We start from the raw sequence: 27892 nt of genomic DNA, 5'->3' as shown, positions 1-27892 counted from the left end.
GGAAAGGGTGAAACCACAAACAATAGACAGACACTGAATGGAATGGGAGAGCGGTTTCAAAGATCAGTGAAGTTAGATCAGAACATGGAACAGAACTGAAATACATACCTTTCCTTGTGAAATAATCCTTTCCAGCTTCCAAATATCTCTTTAAATGTTCAACATCTTCTTCTTCCAGGTGTCTTTTCCAGTAGTTGTTCCAGGAATCATCAGAATTCCATTTCTCTTTAGTCATCACTGCAATGGGATTGGATGCAATCCATCTCATTCTGTCTGGGTCTAAACTGATAAAGTCCTTTCCATCAAATCCAAATCTCATCGATGTCTTAATGCTGCCATCATCACTGATCTCAACAGTAGCTATTCGTTGAAAAATGTGAAATCCTGTCGGTGATCAGTCATAGATAATTAATAATTAATAACCAGAGGAACAATCTCATTTAAGGGGAATGGGGTTCCTATATTAGGGCCAGGGAGAGGGGGTTACACATGGGGCTAATCCCCAAGGCCTGTGCTGTCAGAAGGTTCCAGAGTCAGGCAACGCTGCCCCTTTCTCCAACTGCTGTCTCACACACCAACCTGGTGCAAATAAACAATTTGCTGTCCGATCCAGGTCAGAATTCCAGCGCTCACATTCCCACTGTCCTGGAACGACAGCCCCGTTCCATGTGGTCATTTATTTTGATCACAGGCTGCATTCTGGGGGATGTAGTCCATGTCTGTCCATGACCACTCTGTCAGCCTCCCACAGGCTCTGGCCCACGATCGGATTCTGTGTGTTATGTACAAGGACCCTCTCCCTACGTGGGGCTGTGCAATCTCTTCCCCTGAGCCTGGCTGAATGGAGATGAGGATCAATCTCTTTAAGTTACTCACTACCTGTGTCCACTGCTTTCTGTCATTTTAACAGATGATTTGGATGTGCAGATAGGAGGAATGGTTAATAATGGTTCGTTTGCAGATGACACCAAAACAGGAAATGTAGTGGGCAGTGAGGAAGGTTATCTCAGAGTACAGTGGGACCTTGATCAGATGGGCTGAGGAGTGGCAGATGGAGATTAATTTAGGTAAATTTTGGGTAAATCATTGCAGCATTTACACAGTTAATGGTAGGGTGCTGGGGAGTGTTGCCAAACAAACAGACCTTGGGGTGTAGAGTCATAGTTCCTGAAGGTGGAGTTACAGACTGACAGTGAAGAAGGTGTTTGGTCTCCTTGCCTTTATGGGTCAGTGGATTGGGTACAGGAGTTGGGATATCATGTTGCAGCTGTCCATTGATTCAGCCACTTTTCAAGAGCTATGCTAAATTTTGGACTTCCTGTGATAGGAAAGAGTTCAGAAGAGGTTTACAAAGTTTGGAGTAGAGTGAGAAATTGAATAGGCTGGGGCTATTTTCCCTTAAGTGTTGGAGGCTTAGGGTCATCTTTAGAAGTTTATAAAATCATGAGGGGCATGGATAAGGTGAATAGCCAAGTTCTTTTTCCCAGGGTAGGTGAATCCGAAACTAAAGAGCATAGGTTTAAGGGGAGAGGGAAAAGATGTAAAAGGGACATAAGTGGTGACTTTTTCATGCAGAGGGTGGTGTAATTTTGGAATGAGATGTCAGGGGGAGTGATAGAGGCTGGTACAATATCAACATTTAATCGACATCGAGATGGGTTTATGCAAAAAAAGCGTTTAGAAGGATATGGGCTAAAAGCTGGCAAATAGGACTTAGATCAGTTTAGGATTTCTGGTCTGCGTGAACGAGTTGGACTAAAGGGTCTGGTTCTGAGCTGTACAACTCTATGTATCGACCTTCTGTACAATTTCCTCTAATTATTACAGTGTTTTTAGTTTTGTTCTCGTTGTTTAATCCATTCCTCACAAATTAAACAGAATGAGTTGGCCTCTTTTGAGGCAGTTTCCCAGAATTCCCTGTTCCAAGTCCCAGCTGCCCCAAAGGGGTCACAATATATCTGCACCACGTGATTCAAAAATATCTCCAGATCATGAATGGATCATGACAGTCAAATGTTTTTTTTAATGTCTCTCCGGTCGTCAATTCATTCATTATCTGACTGTTTGCTGATTGGCTAAGAACTAAACATGATTAATGTTAATGATCCTTCCATCAATTTTTTCATTTTGTTATATATTTCTTCATTCCTAGCAATTCATTTTTTTTCTGTTTTCATGACAACAAGTAATATATTCCAGTGCTACACTTGATATGCTGCTTTCAAACACATTCCCAGTTAATTCTAGTAACATGGAGTTCAGAGGGAGAGTGGGCAAGTCAGCCCTTTGAGTCCACTCCACCATTTAACATGATCATTGCTGATCTTATCCTGGTCTCACTTGCTGTACAAAGATCTGGGCAACAGGGGAGAAAATACACCCAATGCCACCCTCACCCTGATGGCCACCTTTGCGTGTGGCTGCATCAAGCTGTGTGTGGATCCCCGGTACGCAAACACCAAGTGTCACCACATACTGAAGTTCTACCTGTCCCCGGTGTTGCGAAGGATGGGCCTGGCCTCGCTGCCGCGGAACGCTCCGAGTAGTTGGACCGTTCCGTATCACCTGTCCTTCGTGGAGAAATTTATCAAGAAAAACACCTTTGACCACAAGTCCATTAGGAAGTGGTCAGCACGTAGTGTCCTTGAGACCCTTCGGGAAAAGGAGAGGGCGGATCCTATCGAGCGGTTCCCTGAGCAGACTGTCAAAGCCATTTGGCAGAGTGCCTCATCGCCAGAACTTTCCAACAAGCACCAAGACATGGCTTGGCTGGTGGTGAGAAGGGCTCTGCCTGTGAGATCCTTTATGCATGCCCGGACTCTCTGCCGCACCGCACGCTGCCCTCGAAGCGGCTGCGGGGGGGATGAGACTGTCACACACCTCCTTCTGGAATGTTCCTACGCAGAAGAAGTCTGGAGAGGAATGCAGTGGTGTTTGTCGAGGTTCGTCCCGAGCAGCGCCTTGACGCGGGACTCCGTGCTCTACGGCCTGTTCCCCGGGACGCACACCGAGACGAACATCAACTGTGCCTGGAGGATCATCAACTCGGTGAAGGGCGCTCTCTGGGTGGTCCGAAACCTGTTGATCTTCCAGCTGAAGGAGTTGACCCCGACTGAGTGTTGCAGACTGGCACATTCCAAGGTCCAGGACTACGTGTTGAGGGACGCGCTGAAGCTTGGGGCAGCTGCCGCCAAGGCGTGGTGGGGAAAGACCACCGTGTAACATCTGCCTGCCTAAAGAAGAACAGGGGGCCCGCGCAGTCATTTGGGCTCTGCTAATGCCTCAGCTAAAAATGTAATCGTACAGACCAGTAAATAGGAATGATTACTCTGTTTTCGGTATGCAAACAAATGGAATGTTTACATTTGTGGCATGTCCAGTTGTACAGATCATCAAAGTATTTTATGAATAAAATATATTTTTGAAATAAAAAAAGGTCTCACCGCCACCTTCCTGCCTGCTCCCATCCCCCGTTATCCTGCTTTCCACCAGAAACGTAGCCATTTCTGTCCTGAATTTGTTGATTGGTTCTGCCCCGCTCTGGGTCAGTGAGTTCCACAGATTCACAACCCCCTGAAAGGGGTAGGTAATTCTCATCTCAGTTTTGAACCGACCTCCTCTCTCTGTACATCTATCATCTATTGTTCAAGACTGTCCCACAAGGGGAATGTCTGCTAGACATCGACCTTATCAATCCCCTTGAGCATTTTATATTCCTCCCTCTTCATTCCTCTGATCTCCAGTGAGTCCAGGCCCAAGCTATACAATTGCTTCTCGTACAATAACCCTTTCATCCCTGGAACAGCCTGGTGAACCTCCTCTGAACTGCCTGCAATGTCACCACATCCTCCCTCAGGTAAGGAGATCACAACTGGACATCATTCTCCAGGTGTGGTCTCACCAATGCCTTATATAAGTGTAACAACACCTCTTTGCAATAAATGCCAGTATTCCATTTGCCTTTCTTATGAGATGCTGCACCTGTATATCCACTTTCTGAAATTCATGCCCAAAAACACCCAGATCCTTCTGCACTGACACACTGTGAATCTACTTCCCAGTGAAATAATAATTTGCCTACTTACTTTCTGGCCAATATGGACAAACCACACTTATCCACATTCACCTCCACCTGTCACAGTCGCAGGAAAATCAACGTTTTGGGCAAAAGCCCTTCATCAGGAATGCCAAAGTGTCGATTCTCCTGCTCCTCAGATGCTACCTGACCTGCTGTGCTTTTCCAGCACCACACTCTCGACTCTAATCTCCAGCATCTGCAGTCCTCACTTTCGCCTGGTCCACCTATCAGAGTCTGGCCCATTCTCCTCACTAATATCCATCTGGAAACTTATTATCTCCTTATCATAGCCTGGTATCCCACTAATATTAGTATCATCCACAAGTTTAACTACGATACACTCTGTCCCTGCTTGCAGATCATTTATACAGATTGTAATTAATTGAAGTCTGAGAACTGAACCATGCAGCACAAGATTAGTTACAGTTCACCACCCAGAGAAGGATCCATTTTTCCTGATCCTCTGTTTTCTGTCAGTTAGCCAATCCCTTATCCAAACCAATACTCTACCTTTAACCCCTGAGGATCTGACCATCAGGATCAGTCTTTTATGTGGCATCTTGTCAAATGCCTTCTGGAAGTCTAGATATACCACATCCACTGGACACTTGTGAATTAAGCTTCATTTATCTAAATGTTCAGTTATCTCCTTCCTTCTGATTGGCTTCAGCAGGTTCCCCACGACAAAGGTCAAATTTACTGGTCTACAGTTTCCCACTTTATGCCTATCTCCTATTTGAATAAGAGTATCACATTAGCATTTTTTCCAATTCACTGGTACCTTTCCAGAATCCAGGGAATTTTGGAATATCTCAACTAATGCATCCGCTATCTCTGTTGACAAATCCTTTTATACCTCTGGGTGCAGGCCATCAGGTCCCGGGGAATTATCTGCCTTTCATCCCATCAGTTTATGTAATACCTTCTCCCCAGTTACAGCAATTGCACCAAGTTCCTTGGGTAGTAACTGTAGTTTTTGGGAAGACAGTGCTACCTTACACTGTGAAAACAGAGACATTTCTGCTATCCCGGAATACCCCATTATTACCTCATCGTTTCTGTCCTGTAAAGGACCAACATTTACTTTCACTATTCTCTTCCTTTTTAGAAAGTTTATAAAGGCTTTTGGTATCAGCGCTTACATTGTGCAAGTTTCATACTCAGAATTATTTTGTTCTTTTGACCTGACTGGATCCACACAGTATGACACACACTCACTCCCTCCCCCTCTTTCTTGTCCCCCACCTCATTCCGTGGAATAACCTGTGGACACACTGGACTCGGAGAGGAGGGAAACCCAGGCTGGAAGGAAATTCCCTTTCAGCCCCTCATTTGTATGAATTCCATCAAGACCAGCTCATCGTCTGCACCACCAGAGGAGAATGGAAGCTCTCGGTGGGAGTTCAACCCAACTCCCAAAGCCAGTCCAAACCCATCCCTTTCACGATGACCCAGACTGTGACCTCCTCTGTCTCTTTCTCGCTCTGCTTCTTAAAAACAAAAAACAGATTTTCCTAATTAGCTTTCCACTTTGCAATTTATGTTTTGTTATTTTTGTCCTGTTGAGTGATGTCTGAGCGTGCCTGTCAGTTTATGGACAGTCATGGATCCCAGTGGGTGGAGAAATCTGGCTATCAGTCTGAGACGTTTTTATATAAGGGTAGAGCGGTTTGTGTGTTGGGTTGTGGCATGTCTTGGTTGTATTGTTTGCCTGTTAGGCATCTGCAGATGAAGTTGCAAGAGTATCCCTTCTTGGTGAAGACTCTGTAGAGGTGTTCTTCTTCTTCCTTTCGTAGGCCGGGAGAGCTGCAGTGTGTTGTAGCCCTTTTGAACAGGGTCCTCATGCAACTTCTCTTGTGTGTGTTTGGGTGGTTGCTGTTGTAGTTCAGGACCTGGTCCATGTGCGTGGCCTTTCTGGACACTATTGTGGTACATTCACCGCTCTGTGTTCTTTCTACCGTCACATCCAGGAATGGGAGTTGGCTGTTGGTTTCTTCCCCTCTCGTAAATCTGATCCCTATGACCAGAGTCAATAATATAGTATGTGTTCTCTATATCTGTTCTCTTAATAACTACAAAAATGTCATCCATGTATCTGATTCAGAGTTTGGGTTGGATTTATGGGAGGGCTGTTTGTTCCAGTTTCTGCATCACTGCTTGTGCTCTGAGCCCGGAGATGGGTGAGCCCATAGGTGTCCCATTGATCTGTTCATGTATTTGGTTGTTGAATGGGAAGTGTGTCCTCAAGCACAGGTCTAGTAGTGTGACTCTGCAGTCCTTGTTGGGAGGTTCCCTGTCGTGTCGCCTGTTCTGTTTGTCCTGGAGGTTGGCTATTGTCTCCCTGGCTGGAGTTTTGTCAATTGAAGTGAACAGTGTTGTTCCATCAAATGAGACCGTTGCTTCATCCTTATCTCTGTTTACGTTCTTGATGTTGTCTAGGAATTCCTGTGATGATTGTATGGAGTGTTTGGATCCACTGAGAAGATGGTTCAGTTTTTGTTGGAGTTCTTTTGCGACACACAAAAAGAGAACGGCACTCCAAAACCAAATGACTCACCAACAGCAGAAAAGACAACATGACAGTTATCTGGGTGAGATTCCATATGAAGACTGCATGTAACACTATATAGGACAAACAGGCAGACAACTAGCAATCTGTATCCATGAACACCAACTAATCACTCAACACCACGACCAGCTGTCCCTGGTAGGGATGACAAAGACCACCAATTCAACTTGTTGACACAACTAAGATGTTAAATGGTTAATTTGTTCTCCTCACATGTCAGAAACTAAATGCTAAACGACTCTGAGAGGTTGTTGGGGGTGTTGTTTGTCTGTCTTGCAGGCAAGGTGTGACAATCTCATCAGACTCTACAAATGCTAAACTATTGCAGATGGCAGTAGAAAAATAAGGAATAATCTAATCACACATTAGATTATTTCTCAAAACAATCACTTTAAATGTTTTTGGTGGCATATACAATGCCTGTTCCTGGGCATGTGACTATGGCAGAGTGACAGGGGGTTGTGTCTCACAAGCATGACTGACTGTGTATAAAGAGAGGACTGTTCCCTTATTCAGTGACCCTCACTTGACATGCTCTGCAAGCATCATGAACAGTGTTAAGTGATTCTCCAAAAAGCTTGTACTTGCTTAAATAAGTTGTGGCTGTTCACAGAAGTTGGCGTATTGCAGTTGCATCAATCGTGTAAGAATCTCAAGAAGGGAAACTCGCACAACGATCGTAGGACAAACTAAACAGAGGACAGCCAGAGAATTTCTAGAAGCTTGGCACTCATCCACGGACTCGATTAAGAAACGCAGTGACCTAGACCCAATATACCGGCCACTCCAACGAACAACCGGAACCAGCAACCGGAAGCAGCAGGAATGGAACCAAATACATTCCAGAGGACACAGTACAGAAGCACTTCACAGGAGGCTCCGAAACACTGAAGATGTCACCTAGACAGGGGACAAAACATCTGCACATCAACTTCTCAGCTCGGTGAACATACCCATAACCACGGCAACCGGCACCCGAGCTACAAATCTTTACACAACCCTTGATCGACTCTCTTTCTCTCTTGGCGGATGCAGTCTGGCCAGCTTTGAATTTCCAGCATTTTCTGTTTAAATTTCAGATTTCCAGCATCTGCAATCCTTTCCTACCCTGTGATATGTTGCAGTGACATTTCTACTTTCGAGGTGCCTGTAAGATGTTACTGCACAGAGCCAGGTTTGAAGAAACAGAGATACTCACATAACAGGAAGAACCACGCTGTGTGTCATTGTCTGGTGTCAGGGCTCCCATGACTGAGCGGCACAAAATGGCTGCTGGCTGCCTATGGTTAACTTATTTTTTAATTTCAAAAATCTATTTTATTCAAAGAAATCTTTGGGACATGTACAGGTGATGATGCTATTCAGACACATACAGTCTTTACATTCAGAGAAGAGATTTGATGCATTGATATTTGATGAGGAGTTGGAGGGAGTGCATACTCTAAGCTTAAACTGTATAAGTTCAGACATTCTGAAGCTTTTTGTGTGCCTTTTTGCAATGCTGTAACTGAAGCTGTCGATCACATTAAAGGTTACCTGAATCTGCTTCGTGATTCAGACTCTCACAGATAAAGTCTAACATCTGAGAAAGCAATGATTGGAAGGTGGGTCACACTGAAAGCTGAGATTTCAATGGGCTTTGCAAACAGAGGAATGGAGTATAAAATCTAAGATGCTTTATTAAACCTGTGTAAAACATTTTGACCACACTGTTTCCCTATTTTCCCTCAAAAGATATGAAGAGGTGGGGTGAATGCTGGTGGTGCACTAGGAGTGGAAAAGGCTCACAGAAATAGGGGAGGCCTATCATGTCTCTCCCAGTCCTGGGGCCAAATTGTCAGTGTTGGGGAATGAATGAAGTTTTATGATGAAAGGGAACAACCAACAGGGAAATTCAATCAGTCACATCTTACCAGATGTCTGGTTTGTCCTCTTCATTACTTCATTGTTTCCCTTGCCATGTCTGCATGTCTGTTCACTATCTCTGTGACATAATCCCAGAAATTCACATTGAAGAATTCTGCCATGAACTGCTGCCTGGGGATGTTCCGATTGGTTTTACTGTCATGAGAAGCTATTATAACTCCATTGACTGTTGCAGTGCTTGTAACCTCAGGAAAGTCATTAATTCCAGAAACAATTGTATACATTCCACTGTATACATTAGTCTCTGTAAAACAAACAATGAAACAGGAAGTTACTCAACACCAACATAAACATCATATTAATGTACCTGGGCCACAAAACCAGAATCACCTCACAGACATCAGGGACATCACTAATGTGAGAGACTGTCCTCAAAATCACTTTCAACATGTTATATCTGTAAAGGTCAGGCTGAAAACAATTACACACACTTCCAGGTGGTCAAAGTGAGGCCCATCCACACAGTAACAATCTCCAATAACCCACCAAATTATAACACTATCAGAATCCTGTCTGATATAATCAACAGAATCAGATTCAACTGGGTCAGAATTAGCTGCTGCAGCCTCTCAGAACAGGGAGTAAACACAGAATCAGGGTCACTCAGATACTCGATGGAGTCAGTGTGGACACAGGGAGACGTTGCAACTCAATCCAGTGATTGGATATTAAACAGAAAATCACTAACCTGGAACAGGAATCTGGCATAAATGGAAGAAAAATATTGAAGGGACTCTCCTGCCCATGGTCCATCTGGAGTGAGGAATTCAGGATAATCCGAGGGCAGGTTTATCCATAACCAGGAAAGATATGCGGTGAGTGAATCCAGATTGAAATGAACAGAAACAGGAATATTTGGGGAGGATGAAGTGTGAGACCGTGGGGGACAGTCACTGTGTGAACAGTCTCTCTGTCAAACAGGGGAATGGACAATCCAGAGCAGGATCCCCACTGTCCTTCACTGAGCTTTTTAATCAACCCTTTATACACGGCCAGTAGGATGTTGGTGTCTGAGATAACCCGGCCTATTCAACCATGAGGGCATCACAGCTGAGCCTGGGCTGGGTTAAACATGGAGTCTCCTTCTCCTCCCCGCAGTGTTTACAAGACTTTAGGCCAGGAATGATGAAGCTGTTTGGCTTCTCCCAATCGATGTGAAAATTAAACTTGTCCATTGGAACCATTTCCCATTTGCTCGGAGCTTCTCTGATCTCGGGTTTCTACATCCTGCTGTCAGGAGACCTGGACACAAATCCCATCAGAGTCTCTCAGACTGTGCTGCCTTCAATGTGTAAAAGATCAGGCTGGCTGTATAACAGGCGGCTGGTCAAACATCCCCCATTTCAAACTCTCCCCAAGAGATTCACATTCACCCCAGACACAGAGAGAGAGAGAGAGAGAGATAGAATGGAGAGAGAAGGATCAGCAACATTCTGGGAATCCACTGTCCTGATTATAATCAGGGATTGGGAATAAAACATTCAGGGTGAGGGAACGGGATCAACTGCTGTTAGAGTCTGTAAGAACAAACCACCTTCTCCCCCGCCACTCCATGTCAATGCTGAGCTGCAGATCATTTCCTCAACTTCAAGCTGCAGAAGCAGAGTCAATGATTGGTCCCAGTCTCAGTAAAATACCCAATAAAGAGATGAACAGATTCCTGTCACCTTAGCTGCTGCTCGCACTTTGAGTGCGAGCAGCAGCTAAGGTAAGACAGTTAGTTTTAAAATTACTTACCGGTAGCGGGCAGCGGTGTTTTTTTCTCTCTTTACAGAAAGAGCGGGAGCAGCAGGGGGAAGTGACGAAGACCGGAGGGGCAGCCAGGTAGGTTTTTTTCCCTTTAAAAGCGCGCAAAATCCCATACCATTGATATTCAGTCAGTGAGGATGTAAGTGTGTGTGAAGTGTCTGGTCGGGTCCAATCACACAAAGGACGATCAGACAGGGAACATGATGTGTTTATACGTGTGTATCTGTGTGTGGGGGGGTTTATTCAGTTCCATTCCCCACAGTGCCCTGTACTCCCAGTACTGGAGACTCCCCCACACTCACCCAGTCCCCTCAGTTCCACATTCCTCTCTCTCTGAATCTTACCTCTCCAGGGCCTTTTCCAGATGATTATTCCAAATATTGTAGCCATTGCAGCCATTAATCCAATCAAAAGTATAAGATGGGAACGTACCACACTGTTTTCTGGGATTTCTGAAACACATTGGAATAATATCAGGATTATCTCTGTTCCTGGATCCATTCTCGGTCTGTGTTGATCGGGGACAGTTTTAGTTTAACCCACCCATTGGGAATTGATGGACTTGGTTCAATAAATTTTGCACTCCGGATCTCATTGATGGGATTGATGTAATAACTGCACAGACGATGGTATCCATCACCAAGTCACCTATTATTTGTATATGAACAGTCCTTGACTTTAGGACTGACTCTTTCAGAGTCAGATAGCAGAGTGTCATCATCTCTGACCCTTCCCTTTTTATTTGTCAGCCAGGGCTCCTTGATTGGGGCTGGATCAATCAGGGAACTCATGTTCTCTGAGGTCCTGCTGGCTAGCCTTGTTACATCACAACTTCTCTCCCTCTCTGAGTCCGAGAACATAGGACAGCCATTTTCCTTGGAGAGCATCCTGGGGCGTTTAAACACTGGGACAGCTTCCTCCGTGTTCAGCAGATAATAAAGCCAGCATCGAATGCATAGGAGCTCGCCTCTTGTGCCAGGAGTGTCTTGGCAGGATTTTATTTTCTTCTTCCAGTGGCAAAGGCATTGAGTTGGCTCCTTCCGTCATGTCCATCTCAGATTCTAAACTCTCAACAATGCTTGACAGAGATAGGGAACCCATGGGTTCTGGCAGCCTTTCTGACTGCTCAAAGGGGCAGGGTACGTTTTGCTCCTGCATTGTTTCCAAATTTACAACTTTCAAATGGACCTTGAGCTGGTTCAGGACCATCGCACCTGCCTGACCTTTCCACATCACTGGTCCTGATCTCACATGGAGCCTGCCTCTTTCCCATATAGGGCCATTTCCATCATTCTTACACCAAAGTTCCTCCCCTTGCGGCACGGTGGCACAGTGGTTAGCACTGCTGCCTCACAGCTCCAGAGACCCGGGTTCAATTCCCGCCTCAGGTGACTGACTGTGTGGAGTTTGCACGTTCTCCCCGTGTCTGTGTGGGTTTCCTCCGGGTGCTCCGGTTTCCTCCCACAGTCCAAAGATGTGCAGGTTAAGTGAATTGACCATGCTAAATTGCCTGTAGTGTTAGGTATGGGGTAAATGTAGGGGTATGGGTGGGTTGCGCTTCGGCGGGTCGGTGTGGACTTGTTGGGCCGAAGGGCCTGATTCCACACTGTAATGTAATGTAATCTAATGTTACTGTGATGATACTGCGACTTTGAGAGGTTATTTTGTCCTGTTTCTTTTTAAAGAGAGGTTGTAAGGCAGAGGTGTCGAGTTGTCTGGTTGGAAAGCCAGTGAAGTGACTGGCTTATGAGGCCTTGGGTTTTTTAAAGCAGGAACAATAGAAGCAGCCTGGATAGGTGTGGCCAGCTCTCGGACCTAGATTTCTAGTTTGTAGTTTGTAGTTTTTTAGCTTTGTGATTCAGCATCAGTTACGGTTGGAGTCTCAACAGGCTTGGAATGACAGTAAATGTCCCCTTGCTGCTCCTCTCTCTGAGCTTTCTCTTGAAGCTTTTCCTTCTGGCTTGCTGCAGTTACCTGTGAGACAAATCTATTTTCTGAACTTGGCCAAGGGGTGTGTTTGTGGGATGTTACTACATTGAATCATTAATTAGTAATCGGTACTGTATCTATTGATTTGTTAATTTTTCTGAGATTTATGGTATTCTAAATTCCACTTTCTTTAGTTATATTTTAGCTCTAGTGATCGATAAAGTGTGTTTTGCCTAAAGCTGTGTAGTGTGACCAATCGAATTGCATCTGGAACACAGCACTTTACATTTGCCTTTAAAATAAGATAAAGTTAGGCTCCAGGCTGCCTTCTTAAAATATTTTGCAGGGGTCTGGTCTGATCCTTAATTCCCTGCATCAAACAGTTTCTCTTGTTTGATGGAGACTTGTGTCCAGCATTGGTGTTCCTGAGGCCATTACACCCGACTCCCACAGGTCTGGGAAGATCAGATTCAACCTGGTGGAGAGTCTTCTACCCATTAGCAACTCTGCCGGTCCCAACTCTGCTGTTGCATGTGGGGTAATCCCATAATCAAATAAGAACCATGATACCTTGGTAACTATCAAGAGGGTAGGCTGCTTTTCAAGCCAGCCTTTAAAGTTTGGACTGCTTTTTCTGCCAGGCCATTCAATGTTGGGTGGTATGAAGCTGTCCTTACCTGAAGAATCTCATCCCATTTTAAAAACATGACCAAATTTCTGGTTTGTAAATTGTGGTCTGTTACTTGTGCTACCTGGGAGGCTTTATCGTGCTACTGCAGAGGCTTTAAACTAGTAAGGGGATGGCTCAAATCAAAGTAACAGTGAGTAAAGAGAAAGGGCTGAGGCTGGTACAGCAGGTAAGGGGAACAGCTCAAATAGTCAAAACAGGCAAGAGCTTGGCAGTGACCAAGGTCAGAATGATAAACTGCATTTACTTCAATGTAAGGGGTCTGTCAGGTCAGGCAGATGAACTTAGGGCATGGTTGGGAACATGGGACTAGGCAATCACCGCTATTACAGAGACATAGCTCAGGGATGGACTGGACTGGTATCTCAATGTTCCAAGGTATAGATGCTGCAGGAAGGATAGAAAGGGGGGGAGGGCAAGAGGGGAGGACAAGATTTTGGTTCAGGATAACATTACAGCTGTACTTAGGGAGGCATATATTGGGAGATTGACCAGTGAAGTTATATGGGTGGAACTGAGAAATAAGGAGGAGATGATCACCTGGTTGAGATTGTATTATAGCCCCCAGTATGCAGCAGGAAATTGAAAACCAAATGTGTAAGGAGATCTCATATCTGTAAGAATATTCGGATGGTAACAGTAGACTTTAATTCCCAAACTAGACTAGGGCTGTCATTGTGTTAAAGGCTTGGATTGGAAGGAAGTTGTTAAGTATGTCCAAGAAAACGTTCTTTTTCAATATGTGGATGTACCAACTGGAGAAGGAGTAATACTTGAACTTCTGTTGGGAAAAATTGTAGGGCAAGTGAATGAGGTGTCCAGGGGAGCATTGTGGTGCAAGTGATCATAACTCTTATTAGTTTTAAAGTAGTGATGGAAAAGGATAGAACTGATCAAAAAGTTAAAGTTTTAAATCGGAGTAAGGCTAATTTGGACAGTATCAGACAGGAACTTGCAAAAGGTGATTGGAGGGAGGCTATTTGCAGGTAAAGGGATGAATGGGAAGTGGGAGGCCTTTAAGAATAAGATAATGAGGGTCCAGAGACAGTATGTTCCTGTTAGTGTGAAGTGTTACAAAGTCAAAAGCCTGTCTGTTCACTTTAAAATAGAAAGTGTTTTCTGAAGTTTGAAGTAAACTTCAAGAGCAGGCTCAGCTGCCTGAATGGAAAGACTGGGAGACGAGCTGTTCCAAAATAGATACATGCAGCAACTGGCTGTTAAATAGTTACCTGCAGCTCCCCTTACACCCAGCCCCCGACCTGAAGAAGGGTTACACCTGAAATGTTGGTTTCTCCACCTCCTGATGCTGCCTGGCCTGCAGTGTTCTTCCAGCCTCCTGCCTGTCTACCCTGAGTTTTGCTTGCTGTTTTGACAACAACTCGAATTTAACTGATCAGTTTAAATTGTGCCGAAGATACTAAAAACCCAATTGAGTTTGAGTTTATTGTTTTGACACCTGGAAACCAATCAAATTATAAGAATTTACTGTGTCATGGAAGCTATAAAACATGGGAGTTTGAAAATTTATCAGAAAGCAACTGCCATCAAACCGCGGAGCAACTGCCCATCTGACATCCTGCTCTCAAAGAAATTAGAAACAGTCTCTATCAAAGATACCTTTGCATGTGAAACATCCTCGCAGTAACAAAGAAAGAAGACAACCCCAGGGAGATCAGCAGAGGGAAGACTGAAGACACCGAAGAAGATAGAGAGTAAGTGGTCTTGAGATTAAGTTAATGTAATGTTTAATAAGTGTGTTATTGGAATAGCTTTTTTTTGTAGAGTTGGGGTCAGATCGGAAGAAATTAAGAGAAGCGGGGAGGGGGGTTTGGATATGTGAATTTTTTATGGTTTAATGTTCACTATTAGAGTTAGGAAAATAAAGTGTTATTCTTTTTACGTAACAGAGGGGTTTGACCACGGCATGATAATAGAAGGACAAGGCTGGTAGATGTAGGGAATGCTGGAAGACTTGAGAAATTGAGGTTCTGGTCAAGAAAAAGAAAGAGGCATAGACAGGTATAGACAGCAGGGATTGGGTAAATCCCAAGAAATGTATAAGGGCAGTTGGAGTATCCTTAAGAGGGAAATCAGGAGGACAAAAAGGGGACATGAGACAGCTTTAGCAAATGCAGTTAAGGAGAATCCAAAGAGACTCTAAAAGTATATTTTGGCAAAAGAGTAAATAGTTAGAAAATAGGGCACCTTAAAGATCAATGTGGCTTCATAAGAGATGAGTCAGATACTAATCACATATTTTGTGTCAGTGCGTATCATGGAGAAGGGCATGGAAGCAAGGGAACTTGGGAAAATAAATAGTAATGTCTTGAAAACAGTGCACATTACAGAAGAGGAGGTACTGAAGATTAAAATGTATAATGGTAGATAAATCCCCAGGACCTGATCAGGTGTTACCCAGAATTCTGTGGGAAGCTAGGGAAGAGATTGCTGCGTACCTCGCTCAGTTGTTTGAATCATCAATAGCCAAGGGAGAGGTGCCAGAAGACTGCAGGGTGGCTAATGTGGTGCCACTATTTAAGAAAAGCTGTCATGAAAAGCTAGGGAACTATAGACCAATGAGCCATACTTCAGTGGTGCGTACATAGTTGGAGGAGATTCTGAGGAATAGGACTTATATGCATTTGGAAAGCAAGGACTGATTAGGGATAGTCAACGTGGCTTTGTGCATGGGAAATTGTGTCTCTGTAACTTGACTGAGTTTTTTGAAGAGGTAACAAAGAAGATTGGTGAAGGTAGAGGGGTAGATGTTGTCCATATGGACTTCAGCAAAGTGTTTGACCAAGTTCTGCATGTAGACTGGTTAGTCAGGTTAGATCACATAGGACCCAGAGGAAGCTAGCTAACTGAATATAAAACTTGGCTTCAAGGTGGGAAACAAAGGTTGGTCCAAGAGGGTTGCTTTTTGGACCGGAAGCCTGTGACCAGTGGTGTGCCACAAGGATCTGTGCTGGCTCCATTGCTTTTCATCATTTATATAAATCAGTTGCAGATATGGGCGTAAAAATGGTAGATGGAGTTTAATCCAGGTAATTGTGAGGTGCTGTGCTTTGGGAGATCACACGTTAAGGAAAAGGATACAGTTAATGGCAGGACTCTGAACAGCATTGATAGACAGAAGGATCTTGAGGTTCAAGTCTATAGCTCCCTGAAAGTGACCACCCAAGTAGAGAGGGTGGTAAAGAAGGTGTATGGCATCTTGCCTTCATTGGTCAGGGTCGAAGAATGTGGCACTGGAAAAGCACAGCCAGTCAGGCAGCATCTGAGGTGCAGGAGAATCAACGTTTCGAGAGTAAGCTCTTCATCAGGAATGAGGCTTGTGGCCCAAGATAAATGGGAGGGGAGGTTGGGTGAGGGGAAGGAAGCTGGGAATGCAATAGGTAGATGAAGGTGGGGGCAAAGATGATAGATTGAAGAGGAGGGCGGAGTGGATATGTGGGAAGAAATATGGATAGGTGGGACAGTTCAAGAGGGCGGTGCTGAGTTGGAAGGTTGCTTCTGGGATTAAGATATGGGGAGGGAAAATGAGGAAACTGGTGAAATCCACAAAGATCCTGTGTGGTTGGAGGGACCCAAGGTGGAAGATGAGGCGTTCTTCCTCCAGGCATCGGGTGGTTAGGGTTTGGCAGTGGAGGAGGCCCAGGGACTTGCATGACCTTGGTAGAGTGAGAGGGGGAGTTAAAGTGTTCAGCCACAGTGTGTGTGCGTGTGTGCGTGTGTGTCAGAGGTGTTCTCTGAAATGCCCTAAACATGCACCTTGGCTGAACACTTTAACTTGCTTGCAAACATAAGCCCGAGATCTCAGTGAAGTTATGAAACAACTGTCATTGTCTAAGGATTGGCACTCTGTGATCCCAAGGAAGATCTAGTGTTGACATGCGATGTCTCCCCGTGCATTTCATTTTAGAGATCCCTGGTGGAGTTCAGCTGGAGTTTGGCAGCGGCCTTTCCTCAGGATAATCACGCTTTCTCTAACAAGTTCTAACAATATTCCATCCTCTGCCGTGAGCTGGTATCTCTGGGTCCAAAAATTTTTCAATTCAAAGAATTTCAAGTGTCTTTTGGTTTCGTTCATAAATACAAGTTATTTCCGTTTTGAAAGGATTGGATCTTTCTGTGTCCAAAGCCTGATAGTCAGCTCTGATTAGGAGCTTGTCCAGAAAGTTTAATACCATTATAGACTTTTCCATTGGGGGTGCTACCCAGTGGTGTATTTGCTAATGGTAGGCAGTTCAATGCATCCACATTCGCTACTCAGTCTCCCAGGTGGTGTTCTGGCTTGCGATTATAAGCACTTAGTATTAGAACCCACCACTGATGGTGGCCCAAAATTACAGGGTGGCCCTGCCTTGTCTTCTTTAAGCACACCAAGTAGTCCATGATTATCACAAATTTTAATTCATAAAGGTATTGGTGGAATGTCCTGACTCCAGATATGACCATCAATCCTTCCTTCTGTATCTGGGTGTATTTACGTGCTGCATTGGCCAAAGTCCTGGATGTATATGCTCTTGGATGTTCCTCTCCACTGAGCCACTATGAGCTAATACGACTCCAATGCTGTGCGGGAAAACATCACATGTCAATACTAGATCTTTCTTGGGATCATTGAGTGCCAATCCTTCGAGGATGACAGTTGTATCATTCCTTCATTTACAGCTCGGTCTTATGTTTGCAACCATTTCCCAGGCTGATCCTTTCTGTCACGAGTTGATGTTACGTTGCCAGGACAGAGGCCAGGGTTATGTACAAACTTTCCAAAATAATTTACCAGCCCAAGGTATTACATAAGTTCCTGGACAGACGTAGGAACCAGAGCACCTTTGATCTCCCTCACTTTATCTTCCAACAGGTGTAACCCAGAGTTGTCAAATCTGTATCCCAAGTAGATCATTTGGCATACCCATTTTTCCCTTTTTATGCCTTTTTTCCCTTCCAATGCCTGCCTTGGAAAACCACCTTCGGACTATATCCAGTTCTCTGACTGCTCCTTATTAGTTTTCCCTGTTATTGGCTAATTTACCATCTAAGTAAATGGCGACCTGGGGTAGACCATGCAAGATGTTCTCTATTGTCCACTGAAAGATCAAACAGGCTGACAATACCTCAAATGGCAGTCTTGTACCTTGGTACAATCCCTGATGGATATTAATTGGAGCATATGTCTGGGAACCTGGTCTAATCACAATTGCAAGTAAGTGTGGCTCATGTCCAGCTTTGTGAAGGAGAACTCCCATCCTGCACCAACGTTGTGCACAAATCCTGAGGGACTGGTTATCTATTCTGCTGTCAAAAGCAGTTTACACTTTGTTTAAAATCCCCACAAAGGCAAACCGACCCAGTGGGCTTCAGAACCATTCCAATCACTGCTGCCTATTCCACAAACTGGACTGGTTTGATAATTCCTTCACTTTCCAGCCTTTTAATTTCTGCCTTGACTTTTGCCTGTCAGGCCAATGGCACTGGGCAGGCCTTACAGCATCATGGGATTGATTCCTGGTCAACATGCCAGGTGGCCTGGCTCCTCTGATAACCCCTAGATCTTCCTGGATGACCTACAGGTAATTAAATTGAATTTCACTCAAGCAGCCATTTTCTAATTGAAACATATCGAGCCATTCAGGGTGAATCTCTCACAACTGATTTCTCCCCATTAAGCTTGGATTTGAAGCTTTTAGCACAATCACTAGTCACTGAACCAGCTGCCTTCCGTGAAAGAGCGGAACTGAAGTTGTACCCCTATTCTCTGAAGCTTCCTCAGTTTAGGTTCTCAGTCTGGCCAAGATCTTGTGCAAAGTTAAGGGTTGGAATTCAGAGTGAATCTTGTTAAAGATTGGTTCTGTGATCACTGATCCAGCTGCACTCAGATCGCCCTCCATCAGAACAGAATGACCAGTTAACCAGACATTTAAATTGGTTGGTTCTGATTTTGATGTCGCGATGCAATTTAACTGTTCCAAACCAGATATAGGTGGATTTTTCAGGATACCCACCTGGATATGGGGCTATAATTTATCTCGCTCAATTTAAGTCGAGTAGGACACTTTTGCTGTCCACCCTCCGACAGAAACTGCAATGCCTTAATGGCCAGGATCCTGATCAACATTTTAACTGTTTGTTGAGGCTTGGTTTAGAGTTTTACTATGAGCCAACCTCAAGTCCCTCTGATCGATATGTCCTGAGTGAGGCTATGCAATTGCATGCACCCAGGTGGTGTCCTCTCAGTTTAGTCGGACTGTCGAGGGTGTCCAATTCCATTGGAATACCCTGTAACTCATAAGCTCCACTTGCTGCATTTTCCAATGATAAAGCCAGTTGTAGTACCTGCTTGAAGTGCAGTTGGGAATTCAGCCAGTAGGTGTTTTTGCATAGTTACATCATTAATTACATCATAGTTATATCAGTATTACATCATAGTTACATCAGTAATTTCACATACCATTCTCTTAGCATCTCATTAAGGGTTAAACCAATTTCACATACTTTTGCCAGTCTTTTTAACCTAGTCAGATATCCCAGTGTGGATTTCCCTGGTTCTTGAATTGCCAAATAAAAGTGATAGCATCTCAGAATTAGAAGAGGCTTTTGCTCATAATATTCCTTAATTATTCCTATCAATGCTTGAAAGGTTTTAGTACCTGGTGCCACAGGGAAAGCTAGAATCCTAATAACAGAAAAAGCTGCAGCTCCACAAGCTGTCAGGAGAATTACTCATTGCTTTTCACCTGCCACAATGCCATTTGCCCAGAAAATATGCCACATTATTTTCACACACTGGGCCCAGTCCTCGATGGCAGGATCGAACGAGTCAAGTTTCCCAAACAAAGGCATGATGTACCAAATGCTTCCCTCACTGAAAGGTGCCTGTTGTGAGCAGGTTTCTTCACAATCATGCTTTACTCCCATTGCCACTGAAATAACCCTACAGAAGCTAGCATTCACTCACCAAGTCACCCTTTATTTACACAAGAACAGTCCTAGACTTTAGTAGTACCTAATTCAGATTCAACTGCCAGACCCTCAATACCTCTGACACTCATACTTTTTTAAATGTCAGTCAGGACTCCCTAATTGGATCAGGTTAACGGCCCAATCAGAGGCCTCCTATTGATGCTAATGGAAATCTGGAGTTTTCTAACCAAATTGCTGTAAGTGCTGAGGATCAATTGAATATTTCCAGCCTGAGATCAGGAGGGTTTTGTTGGGGAAGAGCAGCAAAAGACATGGAGCAGGAATGGGTAAAGGGAATGAGGGACAGATCAGAGCAACCTCAATGAATGGTGGAACAGACAGGACACACACACACACACACACATACAGACACACACACAGACACAGACACACACACAGACACACACACAGACACACACAGACACAGACACACACACACACACACACACAGACACAGACACACACACAGACACACACAGACACAGACACACAGACACACACACAGACACACACACAGACACACACACAGACACAGACACAGACACAGACACAGACACAGACACACACACACACACACACACACACAGACACACTACAGTCCCTTACTCCACTGATAGAGCTGGGCCTCTGCCAGGCTGCTGTGTTCAATTTTACAGGAGTATTGATCCTCATCCCCAGCATTGATTTCAATCTCTTTCTGGATCTGATGGGTCCCATCGTGGTTTGGTCGTACCCCCGAGGATTGGGTCTCAGACATGACCTCTCCATTCCTTAGCCAGGTCACCTCAACGTCTACAGGATAAAACCCAGTGACCAGGTAGGAGAGAGTGAGCGGCTTGTCCTGACGACTGGGCTCCCTCCTGGAGATGAACACTTCAGGCTGAACTGTGATGGGAAAGGGTGAAAACACAAACAACAGACAGACACTGAATGGAATGGGAGAGCGGTTTCATAGATCAGTGAGGTTAGATCAGAACATGGAGCAAAACTGAAATACATACCTTTCCTTCTGAAATATTCCTTTCCAGCTTCCAGATATCTCTTTAAATGCTCAACAAAGATTCCATGCAGCTGTGTTTCCCAGTAATTGTTCCAGGATTCATCGGAATCCCATTCCTCTTTCGTCATCACTGCAAAGTGATTGGTTACGATCCATCTCATTCTGTCTGGGTCTAAACTGAAAAAATCCTTTCCATTGATCCAAATCTCATTGATCTCTTCACAGAGCCACCATCACTGACCTCAACAGAATGCATCCATTGGAGAGTGTGAATTCCTGTCAGTGACCAAACAGGGATCAATCATCAGTGATTAATTGTGAACTGAATCTGAGAAATGCAGTCTGATCAAAGCAGATTGGGGATCTCGTATCAGGCCCAGGGTGAGGGGGTTACACACGGTGCTAATCCCCAGGCCCTTTGGCCCAACAAGTCCACACTGACCCTCCAAAGAGTAACCCACCCAGACCCATTTCCCTCTGACTAATGCACCTGGCACTATGGGCAATTTAGCATGGCCAATTCACCTAACTTGCACATCTTTAGACTGTGGGAGGAAACCGGGAGCACCTGGAGGAAACCCACACAGACACGGGCAGAACGTGCAAACTCCACACAGACAGGAATCGAACCTGGGACCCTGGTGCTGTGAGGCATCAATGCTAACCACTGAGCCACCATGTCACCCAGTGGTGAGAAGTATTATATTTCTGTGATACACTTAGAGTGCTCTTATTAAATACATTTCCAATAAGTTACCAAAACTATTTTTTTCATTTGCACTTGACCTGACCACATGCACACTATTTCATGAAAATTAACAATGGACTGTTTCTGGCTGGTGTGAGGGTCTGAGTCAACCATCTCCCAAATCAACCTTCTCCTTCACAATGGTATAATGTGGGAGTAGGGGACTGTTGGTGTGTGACCCACTGTGTGAACCCTGGACCAGGAGGGGAAGAAAACCCAGTTGGGAGGGAAACCCACTTCCTACACCTTCTTTTGTATGAATTCCATCTACAGCAGCTCAGAGTGTGCACCACCAGAGGAGAATGTAAACTCAGTGTTACTTAAACCCAACTCCTTATTGAATCTCCTCCCCCTCCCTGATGACCCAGATCTGAGCCTCAGGCTGTCCCCTTCCAGCTCTGCTTCTTAAGCAAAAAGACAAGAAAGATTTTTAGTTCGCTCTGAACCTTCACACATTTCATTGGTTATTTTTATCAATTACTCAATTTGTAACAAGCTATCAATGGATTGCTTTGTCTAGTTTGATTGCTGAGCAAGTTGTGAATGTTTACTTCATACATTAACATGATATAAAATTAAAGTTTAAAGTTGTGCTAAACGAGACCCCAAGCAGCTGCCTCTGGGTTTCTTGCTGTTGGAGAATGAGGAGCTCTGATGGCTTTTTGCAGGATGGACAAAGAGGTTTTTTAACTCCAGGAGAAAATGGCAAGTGTTGACAATGCTCAGCGAGTCTCTCAGTATCTGTGCAGGGAGAAGCAAGACCCTTCTTCAGGATTGGTGCAGATCTTCAACCTGAAGCTTTGACTCTCTTTTTCTCATTACAGATACTGCCTGACCTGCTGGGGATTTCCAGAATTTTGAATTTATATTTCAGGTTTCCAGTATCTGCAATAATCTGCTGTCCTATTACATGTCCCTGTGGCATTTGTAAATCTGATTTGTTTAAATCAAAATGAGAAAATATTTATCACACAATGCAGGATAAATAACAGGAATGGGACACTGAGATTGCATGATCATCTATGATCATATTGAATGGTGCTATAGGCTCAAAGGGACAAATGGCCTATCCCTGCACCTACCTTCAATGTTTCTATGAAGTTGTGTCACTCTCTGAGTCGGCTGTGGTGATAAAGTGAGTCAAACTGAAACCTAAGTTTTCAATGAGTGTTTTAAATACAGGAACGGAGCACAAAGGCCAAGAAATTTTGCTGAAAGTCCGTAAAACAGTTTGGTGCTTCCGTAAGCTCCCAATGGCTCCCATTCTTCAATACCCAAGGATGTGAGGAGTGGGGTAAATGTCAGGGCTGAGCAGGTGATGGAAAAAAGGTTCAAGGAAACAGGAGAAGAACAAAGACATATCTTACCCAGCCCTGGAGCCCAGCAGTCAGTGCTGGGGAATGGATTAGGGTTTGTGATGAAAAGGGACAACAAACAGGGAATTTCTGACACGCCTGTTCTTACCTGGTGTCTGGTTTGTCCTCTTCGTTATCACATTCAGAGTTTTGTTTGCCATTTCTGTATGCTCGATCACAAGGTCTGTGATGTAATCCCAGAATTTCATGTCAAAATATTTTTTGATGAACTGCGGCCTGGGGATGCATCGATGGGTTTTGCTGTCACGATAACTTATTGTAACTCCATTGACCATTGCAGTGCTTGTAGCTTCAGGAAAATCATTAATTCCAGAAACAATTGTGTAAATCACAGTAAGGTCGTTAGTAGCTGTAAATCAAAGAAAGGAGCTGATTACTAATCACCGTCAGAAACAACATCACAACAACAGCCTGCACTGACCATAATAACACCACCACAAAACTCAGGAAAATCACTGATGTCAGAGACTATCATGAAAACCACTTTAAACATGTTAATATCTGGAAGGCACACTTCAGGAACAGGCAAATAAAAATTAGGGAAAAGTGAGGCCGCATCCAAATAGCGACAATCTTCAGTAATTCAGTACTTTATCACACTATCAGAATCCTGTCTGATATAATAAACAGAATCAGATACAACTGGGACAGAATTAGCTGCTGTAGCGTCTCAGAACAGGGAGTAAACACAGAATCAGACTAACTCAGATACTCGATGGAGTCAGTGTAGACACAGGGGAGAGGCTGGGATACAATCCAGGGATTGGATTGTTCAACAGACGATCACTAACCAGGAACAGTAACCTGGGACACACCGAGTATGTCACTAACCTGGAACAGTAACCTGGGACACACCGAGTATATCACTGACCTGGAACAGTAACCTGGGACACACCGAGTATGTCACTGACCTGGAACAGTAACCTGGGACACACCGAGTATGTCACTGACCTGGAACAGTAACCGGGGACACACCGAGTACGTCACTGACATGGAACACTAACCTGGGACACACCGAGTATACCACTGACCTGGAACAGTAACCTGGGACACACCGAGTATGTCACTGACCTGGAACAGTAACCTGGGACACACCGAGTATATCACTGACTTGGAACAGTAACCTGGGACACACCAAGTATGTCCCTGACCGGGAACAGTAACCTGGGACACACCGAGTATATCACTGACCTGGAACAGTAACCTGGGACACACCCAGTATGTCCCTGACCTGGAACAGTAACCTGGGACACACCGGGTATATAACTGACTTGGAACAGTAACCTGGGACACACCGAGTACATCACTGACCTAGAACAGTAACCTGGGACACACCGAGTATGTCACTGACCTGGAACAGTAACCAGGGACACACCAAGTATGTCACTGACTTGGAACAGTAACCTGGGACACACCGAGTGTATCACTGACCTGGAACAGTAACCTGGGACACACCGAGTACATCACTGACCTGGAACAGTAACCTGGGACACACCGAGTATGTCACTGACCTGGAACAGTAACCTGGGACACACCGAGTATGTCACTGACCTGGAACAGTAACCTGGGACACACCGGGTACGTCACTGACCTAGAACAGTAACCTGGGACATACCGAGTATGTCACTGACCTGGAACAGTAACCTGGGACACACCGGGTACGTCACTGACCTAGAACAGTAACCTGGGACATACCGAGTATGTCACTGACCTAGAACAGTAACCTGGGACACACCGAGTGTATCACTGACCTGGAACAGTAACCTGGGACACACCGAGTGTGTCACTGACCTGGAACAGTAACCTGGGACACACCGAGTATGTCACTGACCTGGAACAGTAACCTGGGACACACCGAGTATGTCACTGACCTGGAACAGGAACCTGGGACACACCGAGTATATCACTGACCTGGAACAGTAACCAGGGACACACCGAGTATATCACTGACCTGGAATAGTAAACTGGGACACGCCGAGTATGTCACTGACCTGGAACAGGAACCTAGGACACACCGAGTATGTCACTGACCTAGAACAGAAAGCTGGGACACACCGGGTATGTCACTCACCTGGAACAGTAACCTGGGACAGACCGAGTATATCACTGACCTGGAACAGTAACCTGGGACACACCGAGTATATCACTCACCTGGAAAAGTAACCTGGGACACACCGGGTATATCACTGACCTGGAACAGTAATCTGGGACACACCGAGTACATCACTGACCTGGAACAGTAACCTGGGACACACCAAGTACGTCACTGAACTGGAACAGGGATTGGATTGTTCAACAGACGATCACTAACCAGGAACAGTAACCTGGAACAGACCGAGTAAGTCACTAACCTGGAACAGTAACCTGGGACACGCCGAGTATATCACTGACATGGAACACTAACCTGGGACACACCGAGTATATCACTGACCTGGAACAGTAACCTGGGACACACCGAGTATGTCACTGACATGGAACAGTAACCTGGGACACACCGAGTATGTCACTGACATGGAACACTAACCTGGGACACACCGAGTATATCACTGACCTGGAACAGTAAACTGGGACACGCCGAGTATGTCACTAACCTGGAACAGTAACCTGGGACACACCGAGTATGTCACTGACCTAGAACAGAAAGCTGGGACACAACGGGTATATCACTCACCTGGAACAGTAACCTGGGACACACCGAGTATATCACTGATCTGGAACAGTGACCTGGGACACACCGAGTATGTCACTCACCTGCAAAAGTAACCTGGGACACACCGAGTATATCACTGACCTGGAACAGTAACCTTGGACACACCGAGTACGTCACTGACCTGGAACAGTAACCTGGGACACACCGAGTACGTCACTGAACTGGAACAGTAAGCTGGGACACACCGAGTATGTCACTGACCTAGAACAGTAACCTGGGACACACCGAGTATGTCACTGACCTGGAAGAGTAACCTGGGACAGACCGAGTATGTCACTGACCTGGAACAGTAACTTGGGACACACCGAGTATGTCCCTGACCTGGAACAGTAACCTGGGACACACTGAGTATGTCACTGACCTGGAACAGTAACCTGGAACACACCGAGTATATCACTGACCTGGAACCGTAACCTGGGAGACACCGAATATGTCACTAACCTGGAACAGTAACCTGGGACACACCGAGTATATCACTGACCTGGAACAGTAACCGGGGACACACCGAGTACGTCACTGACATGGAACACTAACCTGGGACACACCGAGTATACCACTGACCTGGAACAGTAACCTGGGACACACCGAGTATGTCACTGACCTGGAACAGTAACCTGGGACACACCGAGTATATCACTGACTTGGAACAGTAACCTGGGACACACCAAGTATGTCCCTGACCGGGAACAGTAACCTGGGACACACCGAGTATATCACTGACCTGGAACAGGAACCTGGGACACACCGAGTATATCACTGACCTGGAACAGTAACCTGGGACACACCGGGTATATAACTGACTTGGAACAGTAACCTGGGACACACCGAGTACATCACTGACCTGGAACAGTAACATGGGACACACCGAGTACGTCACTGACCTAGAACAGTAACCTGGGACACACCGAGTATGTCACTGACCTGGAACAGTAACCTGGGACACACCAAGTATGTCACTGACTTGGAACAGTAACCTGGGACACACCGAGTGTATCACTGACCTGGAACAGTAACCTGGGACACACCGAGTACATCACTGACCTGGAACAGTAACCTGGGACACACCGGGTACGTCACTGACCTAGAACAGTAACCTGGGACACACCGAGTGTATCACTGACCTGGAACAGTAACCTGGGACACACCGAGTATATCACTGACCTGGAACAGTAACCTGGGACACACCGAGTACGTCACTGACCTGGAACAGTAACCTGGGACACACCGAGTATATTACTGACCTAGAACAGTAACCTCGGACACACCGGGTATGTCACTGACCTAGAACAGTAACCTGGGACACACCGAGTATATCACTAACCTGGAACAGTAATCTGGGACACACCGAGTATATCACTGACCTGGAACAGTAACCTGGGACACACCGAGTATATCACTGACCTGGAACAGTAACCTGGGACACACCGAGTATGTCACTGACCTAGAACAGTAACCTGGGACACACCGAGTATATCACTGACCTGGAACAGTAATCTGGGACACACCGAGTATATCACTGACCTGGAACAGTAACCTGGGACACACCGATTATATCACTGACCTGGAACAGTAACCTGGGACACACCGAGTATATCACTGACCTGGAACAGTAACCTGGGACACACCGAGTATATCACTGACCTGGAACAGTAACCTGGGACACACCAAGTATGTCACTGACCTGGAACAGTAACCTGGGACACACCGAGTATATCACTGTCCTAGAACAGTAACCTCGGACACACCGGGTATATCACTAACCTGGAACAGTAATCTGGGACACACCGAGTATATCACTGACCTGCAACAGTAACCTGGGACACACCGAGTATATCACTGACCTAGAACAGTAACCTGGGACACACCGAGTATGTCACTGACCTAGAACAGTAACCTGGGACACACCGGGTACGTCACTGACCTAGAACAGAAAGCTGGGACACACCGAGTGTATCACTGACCTCGAACAGTAACCAGGGACACACCGGGTACGTCACTGACCTAGAACAGAAAGCTGGGACACACCGAGTTCGTCACTGACTTGGAACAGTAACCTGGGACACACCGACTGAATCACTGAGCTGGAACAGGCACCTGGGACACACCGAGTATGTCACTGACCTGGAACAGTAACCTGGGACAGACTGAGT

At 45.2% G+C, this 27892-nt stretch overlaps 1 protein-coding gene across 1 annotated transcript in view; it reads right to left on the bottom strand.

Annotated features, from left to right (window-relative positions):
• Positions 1–27892, bottom strand: part of LOC148140831 (uncharacterized) — a 49781-nt gene that overhangs the window by 10416 nt on the left and 11473 nt on the right. Inside the window, 8 exon segments of the mRNA XM_087979036.1 lie at positions 109–384; positions 8561–8590; positions 8593–8817; positions 10667–10774; positions 20515–20793; positions 20910–21107; positions 21110–21184; positions 23121–23381. Of these exon segments, the coding sequence (XP_087835162.1) occupies positions 109–384; positions 8561–8590; positions 8593–8817; positions 10667–10774; positions 20515–20793; positions 20910–21107; positions 21110–21184; positions 23121–23381 (1452 nt within the window).

This window comes from Chiloscyllium plagiosum, unplaced genomic scaffold (assembly GCF_037043375.1).
Source record: "Chiloscyllium plagiosum isolate Xiang-an unplaced genomic scaffold, Cpla_swu_hap1 HiC_scaffold_35, whole genome shotgun sequence".
NCBI lineage: Eukaryota > Metazoa > Chordata > Chondrichthyes > Orectolobiformes > Hemiscylliidae > Chiloscyllium > Chiloscyllium plagiosum.
Note: the sequence above shows the minus strand (reverse complement) of the source record. Positions and strands in the feature narration are given on the sequence as shown.